Here is a 27,290-nt window from a genome sequence, read left to right as displayed (position 1 = left end):
CTCTCTCTCTCTCTCGGTGTCTCTTCCCTTCCAGAAAGGCAACCTGGCTCTCTTGCCCTGGTTCCTTCAAGTCTATTGCTTCATTGCATGCTAAAGACGTGTTTCACAGCCCTTTGTCTTTGAGCCCTCTCTTCAAATTAAATACCCCTGTGGCTGACTTCCTTGTAGCCACAGAGTCCCTGCAACACAGTGCAGCTCTTACACCTTGCAGAAAAAGACACGTAACCTTGGTCCGTGGTACAGCCTTGCCAAGGACCCATCAAGTCCCCACTATCCTTGCACTGCCTTGTCTAATGTGAAGTCAAATTCACTACATCCCAGTATTTCTTCTTTCTCTTCCTTTCTGCACATACTGGGTAGTTGGGGGTTTGCATGCGTGTTTGAGCCTTTTCTAATTCTTGTACCCAGTGGTTCTCAAACTCTTAGAAAGAGTTGGCTCTAAATCGTTGTGGGGGCAGGGTGATGACGATGACACAACCATCATGATCGCGCCTCCGCCAAGGACAGAAGGGGTTTTATGGCACTTACCTCCGCCAGTGATTAGTGTCAGGCCTTCTTCCTGTCAAAGCCTCTTGAATGAACCCTCAAGCCCTCAGAATGTCAAAAATCTCATTTCTTTCTTTTTGATGTTCATTCAGAGGCCTGGAGTATTGGTCAAGAGTAGAGATAAAACCAGAAAAATTCAGAAAAAAACAGGTTTTTTTCCATTTTTCTCCTGAAGACTTTTTTGTTTTTTTCCAAAAAATTGGAAAAATTGAAAAAAAGAAAAAAGAAAGAAAAAAATTTGATAATGGAAAGTTTTATTTTAACATGATGAATAAAATATTTTAAGACAAGCTGTTCAAATATTTTCCAAATCATTTCTAAAAAAATATGTATGGTATCAGATTATTCTAATTTATGTGCACTGAGGACAAGCAAGTCCTAGGTTACAAACTGAACTTTCCAATGCAAGAACAAGATGCATTTCTTCCTTTAGGAGGTGCTGCCATTGTCACAAGAAAAGAAAAAGGTTTCAGTTCTGTTTTTGCATGTGGGTGGGTATGTTTGGTTCTGTTCTGTCTTCTTCACTAGGCCTCAAAGCATTGGAAGAAAATACAGAGCAATAAAAAGGACCTGAAAGTATATACTTAATTTAAAAAGGTAAGAGTTTACATTTATCTGATTCCAGAAAACTGAGAGCCTGATCCTGAGGTCCGCGCTCGGGGCTTACCGCTGGGCTCCCACCAGAGCTAGCCCGGCGCTGGCCGGTACTGGGCTAGCGAACAGCTGTCGCCTGGGTTCCGCAGCTCCGCGTTTTCCCAGAAAGCCGGGCTGCGGAATGGGAGGTAGGTTCGTGGCTGGGGTGTGTGGGGGAGTCATTCCAGGGAGGGGGGAGGCCGGCAGGAGGCGTGGCCAGGGGCGGGTGGGAGGCGAGTTGGGGGAGGGGGAGAGGCCGATCTGCGGAGCGGATCCAAAGCACTTGGGCAGGGCTGCTCACCCCATACAAGCGCCTTTACTTTGGTGGCGACCAAGTGGCGTAAGAAAATTACGAGAAGACCAAAAAATAGGTTTTTATGAAGAAGATATAAGTTTTGATAAAATATTTTTGATCGATGAGGGGAAATATATAAGAAAAATGTACAATTTTCTCCTGGAGATAAGAATGGAGGATGAGAAAGTTAAAGATGCAATGGTGCGTTGGGCAAAATTTTTTGGATATAATATACCGATGGACAACTGGAACCAAATTTGGAATACAAACATTAAGATAACTAAAGCAGTGTCTTTTAAAGAGAGTTTATATAAAATGTTTAATAGATGGTATTTAACGCCAGAGAAATTAGCAAAAATGTACTCTTGGTTATCAAATAAGTGTTGGAAATGTAATGAGGTTGAAGGAACCTTTTATCATATGTGCTGGACATGTGAAAAAGCAAAGAAATACTGGAAAATGATACATAAACAGTTGCAAGACATATTGCATTGTGTATTACCATTCAAACCAGAAATATTCCTCCTAAATGTGACATCAGAAATTAAAGATCAATGTAAGAAACACCTTATTGTACATATTGTTACAGCGGCAAGAATATTGTTTGCGCAAAAATGGAAATCTACAGATGTGCCAACCAGAGAAAATTTAATAGATAAAAGTTAGGAAATAGCAGAAATGGAAGTTTTAACAGAAAGAATGAAAGAGAAAGATTTAGATAGAGTAAGAAATTATTGGAAGTTTTTTTTATGATTGGATAATTTTAGTTAAACAATATTGAGTGTTTCGCTAAATTTAATTTTTTAAATTGATAAATATGAGAGCCTTTGTACTGACGATTATGTTGTTTTTTTGTTAACTGAATGATGCATGTTGGAATCTAGGGCCAATACCCTCATGTGTAACCTGTGTTGTACCTGACCTAAGTATAACCCATTTCCTTTCCTGTATCTGTAATTAAAAAAAAAGGGGGAAAAATTGTCCATAGGCATATTTTATGTTCCTAAAGTAACAGAATGACTATCAATCTGGAAAAGAAAAAAAAGTGCTAATGTAGCATTTTTTTCAATTTTTCCAATAATTTCCATTTTTTCCCCCCAAAACCGGGAAAAAAACGGTTTTTTTCCAAGCTTCAAAATTTACAGAAATTTTACAACTCTAGTAGGGAGGGACTAGCTGCACCCCAGCACAAGCGGGAGAAGAGATTCATGGCCTGTTTCTATACTCACCCCTTGCAGTGTCCATTGCCACGTGGAGTTAGCCACTCAGTGCTTCCAGCCAGACTGTGGGTCAGTCTGGTTCAGTGTCAGCCAGAATACAGTGTGTGTTAGGAAGAATAAAATGTATTGGTTTACAGAAGAGGATGTAAGGAAAATATAAGTTCATTAGCTCAAAAGATGGTTACATATATTGGTGATGTGTTGGGAAAAGTTACGAATAACGTTTTGTTGAGATTCCAGACAGCATCAGATGGATTCCAATGGGGCAAGTACCTGGACATACCTGTGTAGTTCTTTACCTGGTGGTGAAATCCAAAGAGCACTGGCTTTCTACAGACATACATACATAAGACCCTTATTGGCACAGATAAATGAAATGTAGTTAGAAAACACAACTCAAACAAAAAAATAAAGTAAAACAGGCATAATCATCCAACACCCATGTCTTGCATTGGCTTTCTATTGGGAGTTATAGCTCTTTGGCAAAACAGATTCTAAGACTGGACAGCTTGTATCTCATGCAGACCTCCTTCTCTCCCTGCTATTCATAAAAGAGTTACTTTTTGTTACAAAGACAGTTTCACCATCTGGGCCATTTTGGGCAAATAACCTTGCCATTTTGGAAATTATTATTATTATTATTATTATTATTATTATTATTATTATTATTATTATTGTTATTGTTATTGTTATTGTTATTGTTTTGGCGTTTTGGGGTGGGGGAAGGATGGTCGAAGGGCATTCCTGGGGCTGGGTGAGCTGGGAGTGGGAGGCGGGGCCAGGATCCGGCACTAACCCTGTTCCTGGGCAGCCCAGGACAGTTCCAGGCTGCTTGGATTTGGCCCACCTCTTGAGTGACACAACCTTTACTACTTGCCCAGTAGATACATGGTGCATACATGAATTGATGACCAAAAACTAACTATTGGTGGGCTTTCACAGCCAACTAGCTACCTCCCTTCCAGGCCATGCATTCTGGAGCACGGCCTGCCTTTTTCTGCCATTATTCCATTCTTTTTCAAGTACCCCTAAAGGTCCTGTTGAGTGTCCCTGGGAGTACATGAATACCAGGTTGGGAACCACTGGTATGTTGTTTACAGTGCACTTTGATAGTGTTTACAAAAAGGTGGTGAAGACCAGAATTTAAAAAAGAATAAAAATGTATCTTATGATCTTTTACTGTGTTTTTAATAAATTAGAGACTACAGTTCTTAGGTAACAGTTAGTGGTAGGTTATTTTTCAGGATCTGGCCTCGGGTAGAATCAGACAAAACTATAGTCAGACACCCCCCCCCCAGGTTTAACCCCCAACTTATCCGAGGGTCATAGAAAACTCCATGATTGTTGGCTCAAACCTGCCCTCAACTTATCTGTGGGGTCAACTTATAGGCAAGTATCTGTGGTAACTACACACCTCAGGTGGTCAAAGTGTGGTTTGGTGGTCTTTCTGGGTCCAGAGACTGGTTGTGAGAAAAATAGCCACTGAAGGTTAGGTGGCTTCCTTTCTGTCCTGTCCCCCCTCCCCCAAAAGCAGGGCTGAATGTGTTCAGAAAGCAAGCCATTGAGAAAGGAATAAACATTCCCTGGTTTTTCAGATTCTCTGGCTCTTTGCATTACTCGTTTTTAATGGTTAATAAAATAAAGCATCAAGCATGATGGGTGGCTTGTAGAATGTGGGAATCAAGCACAGGGTGACCAGATGTTGTAACCACAAAAGAGGACTAAGCACCCCAAAATGTAGGACATCCAAGAAAAATATAGGACCTGAAAAAATAAAAGCCAAAAACACTCGTGTACTAATTTCATATGGTTAATTTAAACACTATATTACTTATTATTAAATTTAAAACTATATCACATATTATTTATTGCATATAATTCATTAATTACAGGAGGACTATGCACTGTCTACAGAGAACCACTTACAGGGAAAAGGAGTACAGTCCTTTTCTGCGATATGAGACTAAAAAATATGACATGTCCTGGAAAAAGAGGATGTCTGGTCACCCTGATCAAGCATGATGTGTGGTATATCGGAATGTGGGAATCAAGCATGAGTGTGGCCTATTGTTTGGCCTATTGTTTGGCCTAAGACTGAGCATGCTTAAAATTTCAGCCCTTATTCAAGGTAAGTGCCTGGCTACAGCCTGGTTTATTTATTTTTGATATTTTTATACAACTCTTCCACCAAGGAGCTCATGATGTACATGGTTCCTCCCTTCCTTTTGTCTTCACAACAGTGACATTGCATGATGTCCCAGGATATGATGACCCAGGGCATGATGATGCAGCGACACCATCGCGTCACCCCCCATTATTGTGTCAACCCCCCTTCCCAGATATGGCTTCGATTTAGAGCCAAACAGGTACAGGTGGAAGGTCCCTTCAGTGGTCCACTCTGAACACTGGGGTGGCAAGCGCTGTGCACCCCCCCTCCTCATCGGAGAGCCCAGCAAACCATTGGATTGCCATGGGGGTGGGGAGGACTGCTCCAGCCATGCTACGCCACTGCCTCAAAACAACCCTGTGAGGTAAGAGAAATGGGAGATAGTGACTGGCCCAAGGTCACTGAGGAAGCTTCATGACTGAGCAGGGATTTGAATCTAGATCTTCCAAATCCAAGTTCTGAACCACTACACCATCCTGGCTCTCACCCCTGCTGACATCAGTGGTGTGCCTGCAGCAGCTCAGTAGAACAGGCTGCCCCTGTTCTTCTGTGACCCCAGCAGTCACCACAGCCAAGCCTGGAGGGGGTCATTATAGAGATGCAGCTTGTGCTGCTGGAGCCCCTGCCTGAGCTGGAGGAGCTTGTCTGCCTGCCCCAAAGCCGTGCCAGAGCTCAGAGCAGTTGCCAGCCATTGGTGCTAAGGAAAGTTGACTGGTTTACCCTGCAAGCAAGATGGGACCATGGCAGGCTGTTGGGTTAAAGCCTGATGGGCTAAAGCCTGCTGTGGCTTCTCACTTAAGAGCAATTGTGCCCTTTGGGGTTATTGAAACCTTGGGGTAGAAAAGGAGATTGATTTCACTGAAGCTTGAGAAGTGGCACCTTTTATAGGTAGCCACTAGATGGCCCCAAAGATCGATTTGTTGGAGGAGGGCAAGTTTCCCCTTCTTCTAAAGGGGGATAGGGCTCAAAGGTGCCTGATCCGTCCAGTGGCGTCACCAGGTGTGGGATGCCAGCGCGTCACCCCCCATGCAGTGGGCGGGGCAACACCCCAGGTGGTGGGCGTGGTGATGTACCATCACTCTGCCCCCACTGGTTTTTGGGCTGTACCTTTTGATAGAACAAAGAAAGAACACATTCTGCATGAAATTACGCATTGATTGATATATAACATGCTGGTATTATTCCTCCAAACTGTGATTTTAGTGATTTTGGTCACTAGTGGTGTCACACCCCCTCCCAGGGTGTCAACTTACTAACACCTTATTGCAGCAGTTCTCAAACTGTTAGCACTGGAACCCACTTTTTAGAATGACAATCTTTCCAAGACCCACCAGAAGTGATGTCATGGTGCAAGTGACATCATCAGGCAAATTAAAATAAATAAGAATAAATAATTAAAGTAAAACAAATAATTAAATAAGCAGAAGCCAGCCCTGTTCCACCAAGTGAATGTCCTCTGTAGCCTGCCTGCAATAACATCCCCCTCCAAAGCCAGTAAGGTTTTCAGCCCTACCCAGTGCCCAGTTCAATTTAAGAACTTCTGTTTAAACCAGATCACTGTCAGGATCCACCTGGCTTTGCAAGTCTCAAAAAAGTTCACCTTATCAGCTGAAGCCTCTGCTTTGATCCTTTTTAGTGGGGGGGGGGAGGGGAAGGCTGCCTTCTAGAGCATTTGTTGAGCTCCAGTTCCATCAGATCAGGACTGTTCTGATGGTTTCACATTCCCCTTTGCCTGGCCAACAGCCAAGGCACATATGCTTACTCACAAGTAAACACGACTGTGAGGCTTAGTTTTGCTGTCCATAGGGCTCAATACATTTGTCTGCTTGGAGGGAGGAACTTCCTTCTCAGGTGTTTTTTGGGGCTATATTTGTTGGAACAGGACCATTCTGGTATCACTGGATTCCTCTCAGCCTGCCCTTTCCGAGGGACTAAGCCAAGTTCGCCTACTCACAAGTAAACATGCGATACGGCTCAGTTTCACTTTCCATAAGGCTCCATGCATTTTTGTTCTCTGGTTTTTTGGCCTTAACTGTTGATATAAAGGAGATATTTCACTCTGGTTTTTTGCATTGCATTCTGCTTGAAATTCTGCATCCAACAGTCTATAACATGATGGGGTTACTCCTAACCACCACGAGTTTAGCACGTCACCCCCCCGTGTGTGTCACCTGGTGCAGTCCACACCCCCTGCACCCTCCTAGCGACACTACTGGATCCGTCTTCCTGTTCAAGCTTTGCAATGCAATATGATGTTTCAGCATTTCCAGTCTCAGTTCTTTAGGGAGGGGCAATAGCTCAGTAGTCATGCATATGCTTTGCAAGTACCAGGCCTCAGGTTCAATCAGTGGCAGGTCTACTCCCTTCCATTTGTTCCCCCAGAAAGTTCCTTTTCAGAACTCTCCCCTGGCTTTTGATGTCTCGGGTTTTGACCATATACTGAACTTTGTAAACTGCCTTGGGCATATGCTTTGGCTTGAGAAAAGTGTGATATAAATTCTACAAACAAACAAACAAACAAACAAACAAATCCCATGTTACGTTTGCCACAGCAACTGTTACACTGCACATGCCCAATCTCGTCTGATCTCGGAAGCTAAGCAGGGTCAGGCCTGGTTAATGGGGCGATGGCCTGGGGTGATGGCCTACAAAAACTATGACCCTGAAACATCTACTTCAGCCTTAGCAGCACTTTTAAGGTTAGCTAATCGCTTCAGGGCAGGAGTCACTTCAATTTTCTGGAAGAAAATGGAAACAGCAAAGTGTTAAATATCTGCTACTTCCATGCTGTGACTCCAGTCCAGGCTGCAACCCAAAGCTGTCCTTATAAGAGTACAAGAAACCACCAAACTGAAACACCATGTGATAAAAGCAAGGAGTGGTTCAGGTCTTGTCTTTGCAATGTGGAAGCCAGTGCTGTTCCTCAAGTTGCTCTCCTGGTTTGTCAGCAGCTGCGCTCTTGCACCCTCACAGTTTGCAGCTCGGTTTGCATGGAAGAGGTGCCAGTTTTAGTCCCTGGTAGGTCTGCTTCTGTCCTTTTGCTCCTTGGGATAGACAGATTTGTAAGCTGCATTTTTTACAGCTCCATCAGTGATGTTTTTATAACAGGAAAGAGATATCCTTCAGCACATGCAAATTAGGAATGACTGCACTGTTTTACAATGGCCTAAGGCTAGGATTTCACTGTAAGTTCTGAAGAATGGGGGAGGTCGGAAAGATGGACCTGGTCTCAGTTAGGGTTGCTGACCTTTGAATCGGCTCCTGTAGCTGTGCCTTTTGGAGCCATGTGATCTGGAGGATCTGGCAAGTGACACTTTACATGGTGTGGAAATTGTGTTGCCACCAAGTTGCTGGGGGCCTTGGGGCAAAGGATTGCGCTGCACTGAGGCCCCTCATGGCACACTGGGTGACACCACTGAGGGGTCAGAGGACAGTCTGGTGAGGCAGGCCCTCTGATGGCCATGGGTCTTTGGCCAGAGGCTGACCTGTCCAATCTCTAATGGCATCCCGTTATGAAGATGAACATTATCACCTACCAATCCTACTACCTTGAGAATGTTTTGAGTGAAAAGAGTGATGTACATCCCCTAAATCAGGGGTCGCCAAACCCTGACCCAGGGGCCAGATGCGGTCCATGGCGAGCCTCTATCTAGCCTGTGGCCAGCCTCTGATTCCCTGAGAGCCTCTGGCCCAGTTGACCAAACACAACCAGAGTTGTGCTTGTGGGGTGGGGGAATGGGGGTCCATTTAAGTGTGTGCCTGTGTTGGTTCTTGGAGAAGTCCTGGACATTTGAGCCCATTCATTTATTCATTCATCTAAGTTCCATCTCTAATATATTTATTTAAATTTTATATTTAATTTTTTATTCCGGCCCTCAACACTGTGCCAGATATTTGATGCGGCCCTTTGGCCAAAAAGTTTAGAGACCCTTGCCCTAAATGAATGAATTCCTGCAGATCAAGCCTGCATTAAAGATTAAAATGGTAGGAGCACGAGCCTGTATACATTGAAATGCTACTGAGAGAGCTGAACATATCGCTCCCAGTTTGTGAAGCTCAGTACTGCGTGGTTATGTCCCGACCTTGGTTTGGCCTTTCTTTGTCCTAAACTTTCCAGTCCATTTGAACTCTGATCTTACAGCCTTAACAAGCTCCAGCCCAACCACCACACCAGTCCAGCAGAAGTGTCACCTGACATCCTTGTTATTAGTTATGCCTGTTTTGTGAAAAATTGCTTGGTAATAAGGAAATCAGGTGATACTTGTGTGCAGGTTGGTGCATTGCAGTGACTAAAGTTAGGGTCAGTTCAAATGATGGCACAAGAATTTTCCCACAATGTGATGCTTCCAGTTCCTAGTCAGATACTGGGAACCATAAGCATGCTATGGTTAATTATACTAAAGCCTCCAAGCTGTCCAGGCAAATGGGCAGATCCACAGTCCCTTTGACTATCTTCTAATTCAGGGCTTTTCAAACTGCCTGTGGGCCCTGGCCTCTGCCCCCTTAAGGGGCAGGGGCAGCCTGGAGGCAGGGAGGAGGCAGCGGCAAGATCCTCAGTGAAAGCGGGGCGATCGCGCTCCACTTCTGCTTTAGCGGAGGCAGGGCGCAATCACTCCACTTTTCCATTCACTGCTGCAGGGAGCCCTGCCAAAGGTTTGCACTGGGCTCCCTGCACCCCGGGGAGGCTGCAGGAGGCTTGGGTAAGTGCACCCAAGCCCCTGCAGCCCCTTGAGCGGTACTATCCTGGGGATCACGCCGCTGCCTTCCACCCGCCCCTGCTGCCTTTCCCCCGCACCCGCAAGCACTTACAGTACCTGCTAACCGTCAGGTACTACATGCCCAAATATGTTGCCAAAAAAGGAAGATTTGGGACTACATAGTAATTTGACTGCTCATATGGGTCCAGGGTGGAACTCTTCAAGAGTGGATTCACTACTGCCTGCTACTGAGCAGTGGGAATATTCACAGTCTTCCTTCTAAGGTGCGGTAGAGGTGTGGTACAGCTGTTGCAGATGTGTGGGGAATGCAGCAAGTCACATAGATGGTAGCCTGAACTTTCCCACTTGCTCTTGAATCATCTTCTAACAAAACCACTATAGCTACCAGAAAGCCAACACAATGTTACACACATGGGCCTTAGTGTGAAAGATCTCTATTAATCACTGGAGATATAATATTGGCAACAAACATGGCATCAACCTTGCAGCTTGTGGCTGGATCATCTAGTCCAGTGCTTTCCAAACTGTGGGTCACAACCCAATTGTTAGTGAGTTGTGAAAGTGACAAGCTGATAGCTGCCTAGGAAAATGCATGGAGCCCTATAGAAAGCGAAACTGAGCCAAACTGCATGTTCACTTGTGAGTAGGCAAACATGCCTCTGCCCATTTCAAAGGGCAGGTCAAGAGCAATGCAGTGCCACCAGAATTGTCCCAATTTGATGAACATAGGTCCCAAAAAACACCTGAGAAGGAAGTCTCCCTATGAAAAGCAATACTGACAGACATGCATGTTTATTCCTGAGTAAGTAAACGCGCCTTGGTTCCTTTTGAAGGCCAGGTGAAGGGGAATGCAAAGCCACTAGAATGGTCCTGATCTGATGAATATGGAGTTCAACAAATGCTCCAGAGGGCAGTTGCTCCTTCATAGTAAAAAAGATAAAAACAGAGGCATCAGCTGGTAAGGTGAAACTTTTTAAATGTCTTGTAAAGCTAGGTGTGTCCTGATAGTTCGTCATTTTAAAAAGTGGGTCCTGGCACACTAAAACGTTTAGGAACCACTGAATCTAGTCACAAGCTGGGGAATGTGTTTGATCCTTGTTCCTTATGCTGGATGGCCCTCCCTGGCAGCTATGAAGTTATAAAATTACACAGTCCAGCACACATTTTGCTTCCTTAAACGTTACACCAATTCCTGGGTATATTTGGGGTGGATTCCAAAAATGGCATCCGTTTTGCCCTATCACATCTAGTTTTGGAGATATAGTATAGCCTCATTAGTGAATGATTCAAGCAGCTTCCTCATGAGGAAACCTACACCATGGCTTCCTCATGAGGAAGCCGCTTGAACTATTCACTAATGAGGCTATACTATATCTCCAAAACTAGATGTAATAGGGCAAAACAGATGCCATTTTTGGAATCAGTACCCCAAATTCATATCAAACTACCATAAAGTTTGGGAAAAACCTCTCTAATACTCAATTTTGTAGGCCTGTGTTATTTATTAAAGTCTCTCCCTAAGAGGAAGAGCAGATACCTGAAAATTGGAGATTGTCCCATTGTTCTTGCACTTCCATTTCTTAGAGCTCTTCTTTTTCTTTTCCTCCCCGCCTTTGTCCTTAGGCACTTTGTTCTTGTTTGAACATCCACGCTTCTCACACTGGTGTTTTTCAAACCAGTGAATCTGGATGGAAATATCCAAACTGTCTTCTGTTCTTAACAAGCTGCATTTCTTTTAAAGAAGGATGTTATGTCACACTTTGAAAACTCAATTTTTTGTCAAAATCCAAGGTAGGATGAAGCATTGCTCAGCAGGGGAGGGCAGTGTACCCACTGGCCCCACCCTGGCTGCAGCCCTATAGGTTGGTGCAGGGGTGCCAAACATAAGGCCTGGGGGCCAGATGTGGCCCGCCAAAGCTTTCTATCTGGCCCTCAGGCTCTCAGCAGCGGAGCAGTGCTGAAATGTTACTGCTGTAAGGGCAGCCCACATGAAAATTGGCTCTCCCATATCTTGAATAATGACATCACTTTCTGCCTAATGACATCACTTCCAGCTCTCAGCAGGCATCATGAATGCTGTTTGGCCTCTGGTATGAAACGTTTGACACCCCTGGGTTGGTGTGATTGGAAGGGGCAGGATGGAGATGCAAAGCAACTGACTGGACAATGTCACACAGGCAGATGTACATGTGCCTTTTAAGCACATGGTACACCTGGCAAGAAAGTTGATTATATGACAACTCAAAACCCCCAGGTGTAACTGAATGATCACTCGGTAATACTTTGATTGCCTAACAACCATTTTATGGCTCAGCAACCAGTCATAATAACTGCAGCAAAAGCTGAATAAATATTAACCCCAGCAAAATAGTTTCAACTGCTGCCCTTTTATAAATTTCCTTTAAACACTTCCTTGTAAAAGAGGAAGGTAAAATGACATTTGAGGGACAGATGAGTTTAGAGTCATGTGTATAGAAAGAATAGAGCTGCCAGATGATCTGGCCCAAGGTTTTATTAACATGCTTAATTGGCACAGTAAATGCAGATCAATAAGGAAATTCTGAAGAAATCAGTGCCATAAGGTTATTTTATGGTAGATCAGATATTTTTGTTCTCCTCCCAGAGCATTCAGTGTGCTGAACATGAACATATTTGACTTTATGAGAAGTTTGTTTATCGAGTAGCTCCAATTTTGTATGCTGCTTTGATTGACAGCAGCTCTTTGGAGCAGAAACTCCCAGCATTGAACCTAGACAAATGCACACAGGGAAGCAGGTAAACCTGATTGATATCATTTTTGGATGTTAACCAGGTTTCAACAATGGATTTAGGAAATTAGGGGCGGGCAGTCATCCAAGTTCTCGGTTTTGCACCCTTGGAAATCAATGAGCTAGCTCAAAGCCAAGTTCTTTGTTTATCAGTCTATTGGGGAAGAAGATGCTCAAACAATAAACAGAAAAGGACATCAGCATCTATCTTCAAATGTCTCAGCAGTCCACAGAAGCCTCTGAGGTGCGAGAGAAGTTCAAACAGATGAAAAATAGGAAAAAAGAGGAATAGTAGATATTTTCACCACAGGCCCTCAGTCAATGCCTGGCCTGGTTGACTTCTAAGGCCACCTGTGCCTCCTCGTGAGGTGTTTTTGTCTTCATTCAGAGACATGGTAGAGATGGTTTATGAACACAAAGTCTGAGTCAGATCATGGGTGAAGGGGGCTTGTCATGATGTGAATTGTTGGCTTGAATAATATTCAGAACTTGCCCTTCTCAAATATTTGCCCAATCCACACTGACATCATGAGGCCATCACTATGCATTTATTGGTACTTCCTAGATCAGTGGTTCCCAATTTCCTACTCAGACTTTGAGACTGTTGAAAGTATGGGTGGGGAGGCACCACTGGTGCTGCAGCAATCATGGAGCCACCAGAACCATGGCAGCTCTTTTCAGCCATTGCAACCCACTTCCGGGTTGTGATTGAAAAACTGGAAGAGGGTTGCAATAACCAAGAAGAGCTGTTCTCAGCAGTGGAGAGGCCCGCAGAAGGGGCTGCAAGCCACCCACACCCTGTCAGAAGCCAGCGTGACCCCCCAGATAGGTGTAAAAGTCCCTTGGTCCCAGCGCCACTGCAATTGTGTCGTCGGGCACTCATTTCTGGGCCACTGCCCTTAAAGGGGAATGGCCCTCTTCCAGTTCCCCTACTGGGTCAGTTTGGGAACCACTGTTCTAGATGGGGAGCGTGGTACTCTGGTGGTTATTGGTGTATGGCAGTGGAATTGCCAATGATGCTGGAAGTGTGTTGGTTATTGCTTATCACAGTGGTACCATTTTGCTGTAGGATATGCACAGTACTGAACTATGTTAAGGACCCAGTCCTACTGGTGCATGTGCTGGTCTTGCATGCGCTGCCAGGGAGATGACCAGCATGAAAGTGCTGAAAAACACTTTGTGGTGACCAGAAGGAGGGAGGCACCAGCATGGAAGCACAAGGGCACTCTGGGGTGGGGAAGAGATTCAGGTCTGGGGGGGGCAGTAGCAGAGGCTGCTGCCGGATCCTATGTCCTGTCCTGAACTTGAAAGCCTTACGAGGGGCTACTCAGTTCTGCACCAGTGATTGATCCTGCATGGATCCCAGTATACCCAGAGTGGCTGCTGAGGCTTGACATGGGGTAGGGAAACAAATGTTCCCTTACCTTGAGGCAACCTCCAGTTGCCTCCCTTCCCACACAGGATTACAGTGGCAGATGTTTCAGGCAGTACTGTCAGTGGCGTAGCTAGCGGGGGTGGAGGGGACGGTCCGCCCCGGGTATCACCCTTGGGGGGGTGACACCACAAATGCCCCAACATCACTAACACCACGGAGGTTATGAGTAACTCCATCATGCTATATACTGTTGGATGCAGAATTTCCAGCAGAATGCAATGCAAAAATCCGGATTGAAATATCTCCTTTCCATCAAAAGTTATGGCCAAAAAACCAGAAACAAAAAAATGCATGGAACCCTATGGAAAACGAAACTGAGCCATATCGCACGTTTACTTGCGAGTAGGCAAACGTGCCGTAGTTCATTGGAAAAGGCAGGCTGAGAGGAATCAGTCAAGCCAAGTCAGTCAAAGAGGAATGCAAGGCGAGCTGCATGGTCCCCATCTAATGAAAGTGGAGCTCAACAAATGCTCCAGAAGGCAGCCCCCCCAAAGAATAAACCAGAGGCTTGAGCTGGTAATTGCCGCCTCTCTGGCAAGGATTCTGGCCCGCCCCCTCCTCCATCAGGGGAGGATTTTTTTTTAAGTGAAAGAAGCTGTGGAGTTGCTGGCTTCTTTCACTAAAAAAAAAGACAGGCGGCAGGGGAGGGCAAGGCTGCTGGAGGTGCCCCTGGAGGGTCAACACTTGGGGCATTTGCCCTGCTTGCCCCTCTCTTGGTCCACCACTGGTCCCAGACCACAATAATAGTTTATTTAGCTATCAGAAATGAGAACCAGAGGCAGAAATGCTATGCCATATGATTTGTGATTCTATCAAAATTTTTTGCATTTTTTCAATCTTAATAGAGTCTAAGCAATATTGCACTGCAGTGTTGCTTGAACCATCTTAGGAAAGAAGCACCCCATATAAATGTTCCATCAGAATTATTTCAAAAGCACCTTCAGGAAAGAAAATGCTATGTGAGATTAATAAGCCAGCCTATGAATGTCAAATGACTAACAACCCAGTCCTGAGCTGCCTGGCAAGCAGGACTGCAATGGCACCGAACATGGCTGCTGCTGCATCCAGTGGACCCCAGGCAGCCACTGCTGCCTCCTCTGACTCCTCCTTTTGTCCCCTTCCCCCTGGTAAGGTGAGTAGCCCTGCAATGGTTCTACAGCGATTCTACAGCGATCCAAGGGTCAGCATAGAATGAAGAGCCTCTGGGTCGGGCAGGTGGCCCAACATGGAAGCTCAGGTGGCTCAGGAAGCTCAGGTGGAGCAAAGCTCCTTTCGCTCCTTGGACTTGTGCCAGCTAGGAGCTGGTGCAGGTCCAAGGAGATTGACTGCAGAGCTGGAGGGGCAAGGGGATTTAAATCCTCTTCCCCCTCCAAAGCCTCCTGATCTCCCCACCCCCCTGCTGGATACAGCGCTTATCTTTAAGGCATAAGAAGTGCCCCACTGCATCAGGCCAAGGCCCATCTAGTCCAGCTTCCTGTATCACACAGTGGCCCACCAAATGCTTCAGGGAGCACACAAGACAACATATGCAATCTGCATCCTGGTGCCCTCTCCTGCATCTGGTAACACAGGCCAACACACATTTTGCTTCCTTAAACATTACACCAATTCCTGGGTATATTTGGGGTGTTGATTCCAAAAATGGCATCCATTTTGCCCTATCACATTTAGTTTTGGAGACATGGCATAGCCTCTTTAGTGAATAGTTCAAGCAGCTTCCTCATGAGGAAGCCTACACCATGGCTTCCTCATGAGGAAGCTGCTTGAACCATTCACTAATGAGGCTATGCCATGTCTCCAAAACTAAATGTGATAGGGCAAAACAGATGCCATTTTTTGAATCGGCACCCCAAATTCTTATCAAACCACCATAAAGTTTGGGAAAAACTTTTCTGACCCTCAGTTTTGTAGGCCTGTGTAATCAGAGGCAGCCTACCTCTAAAACCAGGAGCTTGTACATATCTACCTTGACTTGTAACCCGTGGCATGACTGCACAGTGACATGACTACATGGGGGGGGGGGAAGGACTGGATTGGGCCATGAGTGAGGCTTTTCAGCTGGCATAAAATAAAGCCTATGATCCATTTGTTGGGATTTAATGTGGGTTGTTTGCTTGCCATTTGGAGAGGTAATCAAAACTAGTTAGAGATGGATAAATTTTTCCATTTCTGTCTCAGAAATAATCTCAGTTGGTTTGGTTTTTGCAAGTAACCCATTTCAAGTCCTGCATTTGGTTTGACCTCCTGATTTTACCCTGCTTTTCCTCAGAGATTTGTCTTGATTGTGATGGAAATAATACTTGGTAAGAAGCAGAAATCAGTTTAAAATGTTTATATCATCTTTTTGATTTATTGTAAGTTGCATAGGAAGCTAAGAATGTTAGATTAAATTTATCCATTTGAATAGGCTCTTTTTTTGTTTTTCATTTCAAGGAACAACTCAGATGTAACTAGGTTACAAAGGAATCTGCCCTGGTCTGAGTCAGACCACTGATCCACCTAGTGTACTGTTGTCACTGATCCGCACTAACTCTCCAGAGTCTCAGAGCCCAATCCTGAGCTCTGCCATAAGGCATGTTTGCAAGCCCTAATGCCAAGTGAGCGCCCGTGCTAGCCGGCGCCGGGCTAGCGCCGGGCAGACGCCCTGCCTCCATCGCTCAGTGGTCACACAGACCGCCGACCAGCAGAGGGGAAAGCGGGGGCATGGGGGAAGGCGGAAGGAGGGTGGGGAGAAGGCATGACAGGGTGGCAGGAGGTGGGGAGGGGGCAGAAGGTGGTGTGTCAGGAGGAGGGAGTTGGAAGGGAGGGAGGCGGGACCGGTGGAGCTTCACTCCACTCGATCCAAAGCCTCTGCATCAGGCTCACAGCCTGACTTGGAGGCTTTTACCTCACCGCCGACCTTTTGTTCGGCGATGAATTGAGTAGCCCCATTGTGGGGATACTTCCTCTACCCTGGGGAAGGGGACAAAAGTTCTCTTCTCCCAAGGTGCTGCCTGCAGCTGCCTTGGGTGCACAGGATGCGGCAGCGGCCATTTTCGGTGCCGCCGCAGCCGTGCGCCCCGGGCAGCTCAGGATTGGGCTCTCAGACATAAATATTTCTTTGGCCAGACTGAAGGTGCTAGGGATTGAGTCTGGGACTGTCTGTATGGAAAGGAAGTCCTTATTCACCAACCCATGGTCCTTCTTCCAATGGTTGACTTGAAAAAAGATTGTTTGCAATGGGGGAAGACTGATTGAGTTAAATTTTTAAAAGACTGCTTAAAAAAAAAAAACAGTCTCTAAAAGTAGCAGAGCATACTGTCACTTTTTACAATAGCTTGATGCTTCACCTAAGATTAAAGGCAAACCCCACAACATTTTGTTAAGATGAAACTGTATAGCACAAGCACCTGAACTGTCTGCGCCCCACTGTACATTACATGCACTATGACCAAATGCATAAAATGTATAACAAAACAGTGTACTATTTTTGAGTTCTTTAATATACATTACACATTACATTATATTACAGATATAACCCAATTATCCATGGATTTTTCACCCGTGGCTTTATCTCAACATGATAAGGGCCTTTAATTTAAAGGAAAAAGTCATTTAATAATAGCCTCGTTAGTGTGGGAGAAGGCAGCTGACTGAGGGTCTGCATGATGCTTCTGTTGTGCATTACAAAGGTCAGCAAGGCTATTTTTAAATTGCTGAGCAATGGGACATTGGTTTTTAGCACAATTTTTGGTGCTGGAAACAGAACCCTCATGGATACCGAGACTCAACCTGTATATATTACATATACACTGTAGAGAGGCATTCTATATCCATGGGTACAATTGTCTTTAATGCACAAGGTAACATGGCTATGGCATGTGTGGTAGGATTGAAGACTTCACATGCAATCTGGATCTGGCCAGGGCCAAGAAAAATTTTCTTGGTTTCCATTTAATTGTGGTTTCACTATGTTTACAGGAGTCAGTTTCATAGTCTTCTTATCAGCAACAGCTGAGTTTTCATAACACAGCCCACTGTTTTGGTGCTGTCTACTTGCTGAACGACCACAAAAGCCAAAGAATGTTAAAAACACAGGAATAAAAATGAGTCCATGAGCAGCTCCAAACAAGATAACCAGAAACATTATCTTAAAAAAGGTTCTGAAGATGTAACTGGCTGCCACAGAAAGCACTACTACTCCCAAGATGGTGGAAACAGCTCCCTGCACTACTGGGTAACCAAGGCGGTAGAGCGCATCCACCGCCTTGTCATTCACTTTGGGTTTCTCACTAGAAACAAAAGCATAAGAAATATGAGCAGAGAAGTCTACTGAAAACCCTATGCAAATAACAAGGTTGATCATAGATATGGAGTCAAGATTAACATCCCAGTAGGTCATGAAACCAGTCACACCGACAACAACAGATGCTATAGCAAAAGTGACCCACAAAGAGCACAGAGGATTGGGAATAAGCAGCAAGGAAATAAGTAACATGGCTCCAGTAGCAATGGCAATATTTTGAATTGTGTTCTGAACAATCACAATGTATTGATCAAAAAATATAAAACCTGGATGATAAACCAGCAGTGGGATCTGGCAATCTTTAGCAAGACCTCTCAGCTGGCTTAAGAGATTGCTCTCATCAACTGCAGTAGTGACACTGGATGTCTGGATGAAAAAACGTGAAGCTGATATTTCTGTGGCATTAAAATCAATATCCCACCTTGATTCTGGAGTTATGTTAAATAGAATTGATAAATTACTTATGAAAAAAGCACGGTCATCTAAATTTAGAGACAATTTACTGGCAACAATTTCATACGTTCTCAACCATGACTCTGATAATTCCTTGTCTACATAGGATATATTTTCTAGCGATTCCATGCAGTTCTCAAGATCCGCACGGACAGATGAATTCCAATATTCTATACTTTGAGTAACAACCACCATAACCCTTGGACCATACACCTCAAAATATTTTTCTTCCCAGTCATAATACTGAATGACATAAGAATGATCACTAGCTAGATTTCGAAGATCTATACCTTGCTTAACCTGAGTACACCCATAAATACTACTACCCAGGTACAGCAGATACAGGACAACCACCACAACTTTACTCCAGGTATGCATAAGGAAAGGGCCATAATGCTTTCTAAAGAATCCATTCATGGGGTGTTCAATCTCTGTTCCAGTGATCTCATCAAAAGAGCCTCCTATGCAGCACATGTTACATGCATGGCCATGAGAATCTTGAGCCTTAGTTTCAACTTTCATGAACGTGAGCCAGTGTCTGTTGCTTTCTTCTCTTTTACCATTTAAAGCAAGAATAGCCCCAAAGAATGTCAAGTTGTAGAGGTAGCAGAAGATGAAGGCTGTGCCTGTATAGAGGCAAAATGATCGAACTGACTGGAAGGAAGTTGCAATTCCAATGTAGAAGGCTAAAACGTCAGTAAGAGTGGTGATGGTAACTGACACAGCCGCCTCTGCGTAGGTGTCAGCCATGCGATCTTTGACTCTGTCCTTCACTTTAGTCTGCTGCCAGCAGGACACCATGATGAACATGTCATCAACACCAACTCCTGAAGATTGCAAAAAGAGAATGAAGGTATCAGTACCACATACTGCATGAACAGGGAAAGATACAACAGAGAGACATGTTTTGTAATTAACAATCACTGCCTTAGGAATAGAAAAGGATTGATAGGTTTAGGTTTAGTGTACTGAACGCAAGTTTTATCATGAATTTAATGAACTTTTATGAACTTTTCTTAAACATTTTCCACAGAATGATAGGAATTAGAGCCACCTCTTCAGCAGACATTTGTCCTCTGAAGAAACAAACATACCATGCATTCAACGTATTTAATGTGTGTGTGTGTGTGTGTGTGGCGGGGGTTTTAATCCAGTATACTATACTGGAGATCAGACAGCTACTGGTGCTCAAAATCTAAGGTAGTTCCAAGACAGTGATATAGCTAGAGGGGGACGGCACAGTAAGTACTGAAGGCACCACAATGTGCAGTGTAAGTGGGCCTTCCCACTTGCTGTTGGAGCCATTCCAGGCAGTGAAATGCAACGTTTGGTTCAGCCTTTCCTGCACAATGCATTTCATTGCCTAGAATGGCTCTGCCAGTGAGTGTGGGCGGACATGTACATGGTGCATTGTGGCACCTGCAGAACTTACCACGCTGCCCCCGTGTAGCTATGCCACTGTTCTGAGACACTAGTTGGTGCATTCAACTCTGTCTCTTGCGGAAAATGCTGAACACACATGGCCAGTGGGCAGAGCAGTGGCCACAGCTAGTGGGTGTGATTCTGCTTTCTCGCCCATACATTCTTTGAATGTGGGAGAGATCTGTCTCTGAAGAGTGCCAACACAGGCAAACACATTTCCTACATGTTTTGAAGTGACTATGGCTACAATCCTATCCACACTTTCCTGTAAGTAAGCCCCACTGACTACAATGGGACTTACTTCCGAGTAGACCTGCATAGGATTGGGCTGTAAAATAGGGGCCCCTCAATCCAATCTGGATTGGGCTTGTAGTCCAAGACAAAGGAGGAGGGTTTAACCCTTTTCCCCTGAGCCAAACCCCCACACTAACTGCGCCCTCCCAGAGCTACTATCAGTAACATGGCAAATCATACAGGTATCAATATTGTGCCTCAACATTACCCTCCTCCACAGCTAAGAGCAACTTGGTGGGAGGCAATTTGCACTGGGATATCAGCAGGAAAGATTAACTGCTCTTCTTGCACTTTTTGACCTCAGTCAAAATCATACCTTTCCATTTTAAGTTTTAGTTTTAGCAAATAATTAAAAAAACAAAACAAAAAAAAAACATAACTATGATGTTATGTTTAGGTTGGCCCTGAATTATGTAAGGCAGTGATTCTAAAACTTTTAGGTAGATTTACTCCCCAAGGAAGTCTTTGATGGGGAGGGGCAAGGGCAGCAGTGCGATCCCAGGATTGTGTTTCCTGGAAACAGGAAGTGCTTTTCAATCACTCCCTTTGAACTCTCTAAGCATCGGGAAGCCCCGCAGAGGGGCTCCCTGCACCTCCTGGACCTCGCACACGCCATCTGAATAAAAGCACTCCCCCTTCACTGCCCTTAGTGACACAAACCTCGGGATTGTGCCACTGCCTCCCCCTCTCTGCCATCCCTTAAAGGGATGGGGAAAGCTGTACACAAGTTGGTGGGTCGCAACCCACCAGTTTGAGAACCACTGATGTAAGGAAATCAATAAGTAGTTTAAGCACTCTGTAGATCTAGGAACAGACAGTGTTTGACACAAAACCTTGCAATCTGTGACTAGGATCCAGAGGACAGTGAATCCAAGAGAGCGGAGACTTGTTTCTCTGAATACTAGCCTTCATTCCACAAGTGCTTTGAAAACTCAGGATTTCAAGCTATTGAAAACAAACAAAAAACAAAATAACAAAATAACACTAGACTAACACAAACCACTTGAGTAATCCTGAGCAGCTGTAAATTCAAATTATGGCTTCCATCTGCCATTGCACAGCAAGCCTGTCTGTAGTTCCATTTCCATCTCAGATGTAATCTTCTAGACCAGAGATTCTTAAACTTTGTGGTCTTGGAGGCCATTATGTTCCTATTGGGGAGCCTCAGAGCTCCCACACACGTGCAGAGTGGTGCAGTGCTGAGCCCAGAGCCGAATATGGGCAAAGAGTCAGAACACAAGGGGAATGAGGAAGGAGAGCCATGGCCAAGGGGAGGAAGGAGGGACACACAAGCAAACCAGGCAGGAGGCAGATGGTAGCCACTTAAGAGTGTGCTTGTGGAGCCCTTCCAGTGATCAGGGAGCCCCAGGGCTCCTAGGAGCACACTTTGAGAAAAACTGTTCTCTAGACCAGCGATTTTCAATCTTTTTCATCTCACGGCACACTGACAAGGCACTAAAATTGTCAAGGCACACCATAAGGTTTTTGACACTTGACAAGGCACACCATGCTGCCAGTGGGAGGCTCACTTCCCCATTGGCCCTTCTAATAATCTTCCCCCAAAGTCCTGTGGCACACCTGTGGGAATCATGCCAGATTAAAATGCACTTGTCACTGGTGAGGTGATGAACAGATTTCTTAAGGAGATGTGAGGAAGTAAGACATCTCAAGTGCTTAATTAGATAATATCCGCCCAAAGCTCAGAGGATAGAAAGATACACACCTATCCATCTGTATGTGTGTGTGTGTACCTGATCACACTTACCAAGTATAAGAAATGGTGCATTTGCAACTGTGATAACAAATGGCACCCCACAAAAGAGCAATAGTCCAAAACTGCTGAGAACAGCTAAGCCTGATGAGAAGACTCCAAATGCTGCAACCCACACTTTTGTCCGTACACAGTCTAGCCTGTAACACAGATGAAAACGTTTCATGTTAGATGGGCCAAGTCTCCCTCCAGAAACAAAAGTGCAGCCCAGCATTTTCTCAGTCACAACAATCAGAGAGATAATTATTTTAGGAAATGGAAGGTTGTTTTCTAATAAATCAATCAAGTGGTTTTTGGCATTGAAACCACGAAGTGAAGAGCCTGTTTTGTTCCTGAATTACATGCAGGCCTTAATCTGCATGGGGGGGCACTTATGATAAAGATGGTGACACATTTCTGACTCCATGTTCCTGCCCTGGCTTCAGGCTGGGCTGTGGTGTACTTTCCTGGTTCTGCATTTCCTGTTAGCCTTGAAGACTGTTACTTCCTTGGACAGAAACATCCACCTATGCAAGGTTCAGCAACACATCATTTAACCTTTAAGAGGCCCACATATCCCAGAAGCTTGTGGGAAGGCAACTTTGCCACAGTATAATCCATGCTGGAAGACTTTCCTTTTGCTTAGTAAGCACCACTTGGGATGATTGTTCCCCACACCCATGCCATCTGGCATGACAACAGCGATAGATTTCTGTGAACAAAAAAGGCCATGCTTCTTGGCTCCTGCAATCACACCTTTGCCCATCACCCAGTCCTTCTGAATAGACGTGGAACATCCTCGCCTGCTTCACAATTGGCCTAAAAAACCGGATTAGTTTCAAACACAATTAGGTCAGACATTGTTGGCTATTGACAGTGACTCCATTCTTTGAGATTAGGATGAGCAGGTAATGGCTCACTCCTATGCTGGGTTTACGGTGGCGGATCTCATGATAGCGCAAAAGCAGCTTTGGTGTTTGGCAGATGTGGCTCCCAGCACAAATGCCCACGCAGGGGAGACTGGCCCACAGAACCTCTACCATCCTCTGTTGCTGCTGGGAAGTCAGCAGCAAGGACGGGTTACATAAGAACATAAGAACAGCCCCACTGGATCAGGCCATAGGCCCATCTAGTCCAGCTTCCTGTATCTCACAGCGGCCCACCAAATGCCCCAGGGAGCACACCAGATAACAAGAGACCTCATCCTGGTGCCCTCCCCTACATCTGACATTCTGACATAACCCATTCCTAAAATCAGGAGGTTGCGCATACACATCATGGCTTGTACCCCATAATGGATTTTTCCTCCAGAAACTCGTCCAATCCCCTTTTAAAGGCGTCTAGGCTAGACGCCAGCACCACATCCTGTGGCAAGGAGTTCCACAGACCGACCACGCGCCGAGTAAAGAAATATTTTCTTTTGTCTGTCCTAACCCGCCCAACACTCAATTTTAGTGGATGTCCCCTGGTTCTGGTATTATGTGAGAGTGTAAAGAGCATCTCCCTATCCACTCTGTCCATCCCCTGCATAATTTTGTATGTCTCAATCATGTCCCCCCTCAAGCGTCTCTTTTCTAGGCTGAAGAGGCCCAAACGCCGTAGCCTTTCCTCATAAGGAAGGTGCCCCAGCCCCGTAATCATCTTAGTCACTCTCTTTTGCACCTTTTCCATTTCCACTATGTCTTTTTTGAGATGCGGCGACCAGAACTGGACACAATACTCCAGGTGTGGCCTTACCATCGATTTGTACAACGGTATTATAATACTAGCCGTTTTGTCCTCAATACCCTTCCTAATGATCCCAAGCATAGAATTGGCCTTCTTCACTGCCGCCGCACATTGGGTCAACACTTTCATCGACCTGTCCACCACCACCCCAAGATCTCTCTCCTGATCTGTCACAGACAGCTCAGAACCCATCAGCCTATATCTAAAGTTTTGATTTTTTGCCCCAATGTGCATGACTTTACACTTACTGACATTGAAGCGCATCTGCCATTTTGCTGCCCATTCTGCCAGTCTGGAGAGATCCTTCTGGAGCTCCTCACAATCACTTCTAGTCTTTACCACTCGGAAAAGTTTGGTGTCGTCTGCAAACTTAGCCACTTCACTACTCAACCCTGTCTCCAGGTCATTTATGAAGAGGTTGAAAAGCACCGGTCCCAGGACAGATCCTTGGGGCACACCGCTTTTCACCTCTCTCCATTGTGAGAATTGCCCATTGACACCCACTCTCTGCTTCCTGGCCTCCAACCAGCTCTCAATCCATGAGAGGACCTGTCCTCTAATTCCCTGACTGTGGAGTTTTTTCAGTAACCTTTGGTGAGGGACCGTGTCAAACGCCTTCTGAAAGTCCAGATATATAATGTCCACGGGTTCTCCCGCATCCACATGCCTGTTGACCTTTTCAAAGAATTCTATAAGGTTTGTGAGGCAAGACTTATCCTTACAGAAGCCATGCTGACTCTCCCTCAGCAAGGCCTGTTCTGGGAAGGACCATAGGTTGATTGGGATGGGGAGTGGGAGAGGGCAGAGGGGGCACATGCTGGTCTGAGTCTGAGGTCAGCCATTAGAGAACAGGCAGTCCACAGAGAGGTATGTAAAAGTTTTTTACTCACCTCTCCTGGGCTGTTTGGTGCCTCCAACACCCACAGCATGCGCTCCATCAGCAGCACTGCATGCTCTTGGCTGACTGGGTATAGGATTCAGCCCTAAGGCTCTTTATATCTACACCAAAAAACTATAGGCAGGTGTTCTTGTCAGGCACAGAGTCCAAGCTGAATGTTGGGTAATAGTCTGCTGTGAAGGAGACTCCTTCCCTGGACAGCAGAGATTTCCCTGTTCCTTGTTATACCTCCAAACCCTTTTTATGAAAGCAGTTGCAGGTGTACAGCCCCTGATGTGCAAATCACACCCAGAGTGATGCACAATGGTACTGCTCATAGCAATTGGAATTATTAGACACTGTGAGAACAAATCTTTGTAAGATCAGGACAGCCAAATATACAATTATTGACTACTTAAATGAAAACATGTTGCAGCAAATGTCAGCTATTTATTTTTCACATTTTTATATTGCCCTTCTTCCAAGGAGTTCAGGGTGGTGTACATAGTTGCTTTCCTCCATTTGTCTTTCCAACAACCCGGTGAAGCAGGCTGAGAGTGACTGGTCACCCTGGAAGCTTCATGACAGAGCAAGGATTTGAACCTGGATCTTCCAGGTCTAAGTCCAATACCATAACCTCACCATCCTGTTTATTCTGCCACTTTTAATATTTTTCTGATGCAGCTGAAATATTCTTTTTTTACATACAATTGCTTTTGATTAACAGCAAAGCAATTGTGGATTTCTGGAGGTGTTTCCCCCCCCCCCAAATTTCTTACTTTTGAAGAAAACAAACATGTGATTAAAAAAAATAAACATTCTCCGCTCTTCTAAAATTAAGAAACAAGAATTACCTTGAACATGACATGATTGAAAAGAATATTGTCAAAAAATACGTGATGGAAAACAAAGGAACAATTTCCTTGGTATTTTTTTCAAACTCTTCCTGTCTGGAGAGTGAAGTGAAATAAGCCACCTGCCAGGGTGAGGAGAGAAAAATATTTATTTCTTAATATGTTTTCCAATTAACATTCTCTCTTGATGTTTAAAGCAGTTTAAAAGACAGCTTACAAATGATTTGTACTCATTACAGATAATGCATAAGATTCTTCACTGCTTTTTCCAATGGAATTAAAAAAAATTAAATTGTAATTAGAACCTTTAAAATGCCATACTTTCCTTCTGCACAAATTACATAATCCAGCTTTATGGTAGTCTGCAAAATCCCTTGTCCAGTTTCTCTGGATTGTTCTACCAGCTGAGACACAGAAATGAACATTCAGCTCCCTTTTTATCTTAATATAAGTGACTGTGAGCCCAATCCTTTGCATGTCTACTCACAAATAAGTCCCATTCTAGGCACTGGGGTTTACTTGTCAGCCCAATCCTGTGCACACTTTCCTGGGAGTAAGCCCCATGGACTATTATGGGACTTACTTCTGAGTAGACATGCATTGGATTGGGCTCTAACGCCGTTCTGCGCCCGAAAAGAAGCGCTGCCACTGCAGCAATGAGCACCCACAGGCCCACGGGGAAGGGGCAGTTTCTCCGGGCGCTTTTGCTGCGCAACATTCGAGGCGCCCCTTACCTGCACGTGGCTGAGGTTCAAGGAGTGCAGGACGTCGGGGATGCGCGCCAGGAAGCTTCCCAGCCAGAGCCTGCAGGCGCTGCGCTGCGCGGGCTCGTCCTCCTGCAAGTAATAGAGGAGGCGCAGCGCTCTGGCTGCCCGGACGGGGCGCGCCAGCTCGGCTCCGCCGGCGCCCAGCTCGACGCCCCCCAGGAAGGGCGCGAGGAAGGCGCGGCCCTGGAAGGCGAGCGGCCAGGTGAGGCCGGGCAGCAGCGCCTCGATGCGCTCCGGGCGGCCCTGCAGGGCGCCGAGCAGCGGGTTGGGGCTGCTGCAGGCGCCGCCGCTGCGGGCGCAGAGCTGGGCGAAGGCGCGCCCGCTGGCGTTGAGCGCTCGCACCGCCTCGTCCAGCGCCAGCAGCTCGGCCAGGGCGTCCCGGGTGAGCAGCGAGTCCCGGCCCGCGGCGGCCACGGCCAGGAGGGCGGCGAAGGCGCCCTCGGTGCTCAGCCTCTGCGCCGAGAAGCTCTGGTTGTCGCGCGTGGGGAAGCGCGCCTGGACGAAGCGGCGCTCGCCCTTGGCCGGGCCCCCGAGCGGCGTGAACTGGCCCTCGATGTCATTGGCCTCGCGGCTGCGCAGGAACATGAAGCCGGAGCCCAGCGCGCCCGACAGCGCCAGCGGCAGCAGCAGGAAGGGCCACGGGTGGGCGCCCACGAGCGCGCCCAGGGCCCGCAGCGCCCGCGACAGGGGCCCCTCCAGGCAGTCCGTGCGGCAGCCGCAGCCGCCTGCCGGGGCCGCCCTCCCTGCGCCCCCCGGGCTGCGCTGCTGCTCGGCCATCCTTCCCTCCCTGGAGGCACCAGCACCCTGGGCTGCTCCAGGTTTTCATCGGGGGCCACCTGGACGGCTCTACATCCTTGTCTGGCCGCGCAGAGGGAACCGAACACAGAAAGAGGAAGAGGGAGGGGGAAATGGCCCCTCCCTGTATGTTCGCCCTGGTTGCCGCTTGTTTGCTGTCAGCAGGGGCGGATCTAACTCTGTTCGAACTCCGTTAGAGTTCGAACTCCGTTAGAACTCTGTCTGTTCTAACTCTCCCAATGCTCAATTTTAGTGGATGTCTCCATAACACCAGAACCAGGGG

At 46.0% G+C, this 27,290-nt stretch overlaps 1 protein-coding gene across 1 annotated transcript; it reads right to left on the bottom strand.

The window, feature by feature from the left end:
• Nucleotides 1-1,232: 1,232 nt before the first annotated feature.
• Nucleotides 1,233-26,989, bottom strand: LOC136651320 (patched domain-containing protein 3-like). The gene is made up of 5 exons (XM_066627596.1): nucleotides 26,180-26,989; nucleotides 25,446-25,567; nucleotides 22,002-22,147; nucleotides 17,822-19,347; nucleotides 1,233-1,340 (listed from the first exon to the last, which is right to left on the bottom strand). Exons 1-5 carry the CDS (start codon nucleotides 26,987-26,989, stop codon nucleotides 1,233-1,235), a joined length of 2,712 nt encoding a protein of 903 aa, XP_066483693.1.
• Nucleotides 26,990-27,290: the final 301 nt, after the last annotated feature.

Source organism: Tiliqua scincoides, chromosome 5, assembly GCF_035046505.1.
Source record: "Tiliqua scincoides isolate rTilSci1 chromosome 5, rTilSci1.hap2, whole genome shotgun sequence".
Classification (NCBI taxonomy): Eukaryota; Metazoa; Chordata; class Lepidosauria; order Squamata; family Scincidae; genus Tiliqua; species Tiliqua scincoides.
The sequence above is the reverse complement of the archived record's forward strand: the minus strand, read 5'-3'. Positions and strand labels throughout refer to the sequence as shown.